Source organism: Haematobia irritans, chromosome 5, assembly GCF_050003625.1.
Source record: "Haematobia irritans isolate KBUSLIRL chromosome 5, ASM5000362v1, whole genome shotgun sequence".
NCBI classification, from domain to species: Eukaryota; Metazoa; Arthropoda; class Insecta; order Diptera; family Muscidae; genus Haematobia; species Haematobia irritans.
Window position 1 is genome coordinate 103,159,471 of NC_134401.1, and position 1,816 is coordinate 103,161,286.

Sequence of the window (1,816 nt, forward strand, 5' to 3'; positions counted from 1 at the left end):
TTTGGTTAATATCTCAAGTACATCGGAATTTGTCTTCAATTCGGGAATTTTTGACCATATTGATCTGTCTTCTTTGGAAATAATTGAAATTTAAAAAAAAAAAACATTTAAATTTTAGCACAATGCAATATAAATTGATAAGACACCTTTGATTAGCAAATATTCCCAAATATTTATCAGGACTGCAGAGAATAATTGCGCATATTAAATATAATGGAAATTGATTTCTTATCGCATATATGGGATATTTGCTGTATAAAAATTAGACAAATATATGAAGGCATCAGTTTGAGAAATTTGTGCAAGTGATTTGAAAGTGAAATTATAAAGAAATTTAATAAAAATTTTAAAAAATAATGAAATGTGTGATTTTATTAAATTTATTAGTTTTCTATGCTTCCTTGGCAATAGCAAGACCTTCTTTGATTTTATGGGGTTTAAATAATGCCAATGATATCAACTCTGATGCAGATGCAACCCAAGACTACAAATTATTCAGCGATGATGAGGATTATTTTGAAAATTTTAAATTTTATTTTCCCCCCGAGAATGAATTGGCCAAGGATACAGATGATAATTATGTGGAAAAGAACCAATTGCTTAGTAATAATTATTATCAAATAGGCAAGAAAGTAACTTCACAAGAATGGGATGATTGTAAGCCAATGATTGTGTGGTAATTTATCAAAGAACACAAGTAATTTTCATATTTCCTTTATTTCTTTCTTTTTAGTTTCAATTTTTAATTCTAATGATGAAATTGCTATTGAGCTTCTTAAGACCAAAGATAATAGTGAGGAGGATATTACCCAAGGATCCATTGATATGCAAGAAGTTGGTGATATTGTGACATCGAATCATGGTGATCTAACGCCCAAAACGAAGACTCCTTATATAAACTCCCTTGCTTTGGCATCCCTAGCCCCCAAGAATCGTTTACTAAGCAAAGAATATTCGGATAATATTCAAAATTTCAATGCCATGTTTAAACCTTTGCAGAAATCTCTTGGGGTTATGCAACATCAAGTTGATGATCTATGTGAGGAATTTTCCAAATCAACCAATATCGATAATGACCATAATGGTCTTGAACATAAGAAAATCGATGGAATTTTAATGGAAATTCTAGAGCAAGTTGATAATTTGAAGTTGAAAGTGATTGAAATGCAAAATCTCGAGAAGAAAAGAAACTTTCATTTATTGTTAAATGAATTGTTGGAGGAAATTTAAATTAATTTCAATATACCATAGATTCAACTTTTTTGATTTGGATTGAAAAGGGTTTCTATTATGATGATGGGGGTACACTGAAAAGAAGCATGATTTGTTCCAAAGACAGAATTGTCTTTATATTTAAGTTTTGTGTACTTGATTCTACACCCTCAAAATAAAAATCGCTTCTGTAACATATACCCCAAACACATTTTGCTTCAAGCATATATATTTCCAGGATTGGTCCGAACAAAATTTTCTTTTTATTGTTCAAACATATTATGTTTTACCTTGGGGTACACAACAATTTTAATGAATTTTTCTTTGTGTGGATATATTTTTATGGCGCCAATTGGTTACTTCCATTATTTTACTTGCAGCATACTCTATAACAGATTGGCTGATAAGTCCCCGGTCTGACACATAGATGGCGACGCTAGTATTAAATGCATATTATTTTTAAAGGGTGATACGGTACAAATTTGGTCAATATAAACTTGACGTATTTCTTTCAATTTTGCATTTAAAAAACCTGAACACCCTCATTTTGAAGGTGTGTGTGTGTGTGTGTAGAATGCTGCTCCTATTTTGATTTTGGAATTCA

At 30.5% G+C, this 1,816-nt stretch overlaps 1 protein-coding gene across 1 annotated transcript; it reads left to right on the plus strand.

Moving 5' to 3' along the window:
* The first annotated feature begins 298 nt into the window (after nucleotides 1–298).
* Nucleotides 299–1,259, plus strand: LOC142238572 (uncharacterized). Its single transcript, XM_075310263.1, has 2 exons — nucleotides 299–657; nucleotides 734–1,259. The coding sequence occupies exons 1-2, from the start codon at nucleotides 357–359 to the stop codon at nucleotides 1,228–1,230; spliced, it is 798 nt and encodes a 265-aa protein (XP_075166378.1). The 5' UTR covers nucleotides 299–356; the 3' UTR covers nucleotides 1,231–1,259.
* Nucleotides 1,260–1,816: the final 557 nt, after the last annotated feature.

What these genes read in the sequence shown, in the direction of transcription:
- LOC142238572 (XM_075310263.1), top strand. Translation starts at nt 357, where the DNA reads ATGAAATGTGTGATTTTATTAAATTTATTAGTTTTCTATGCTTCCTTG. An exon ending in TTCACAAGAATGGGATGATT is followed by an intron (nt 658 to 733) that starts GTAAGCCAATGA and finishes CTTTCTTTTTAG; the next exon opens with TTTCAATTTTTAATTCTAAT.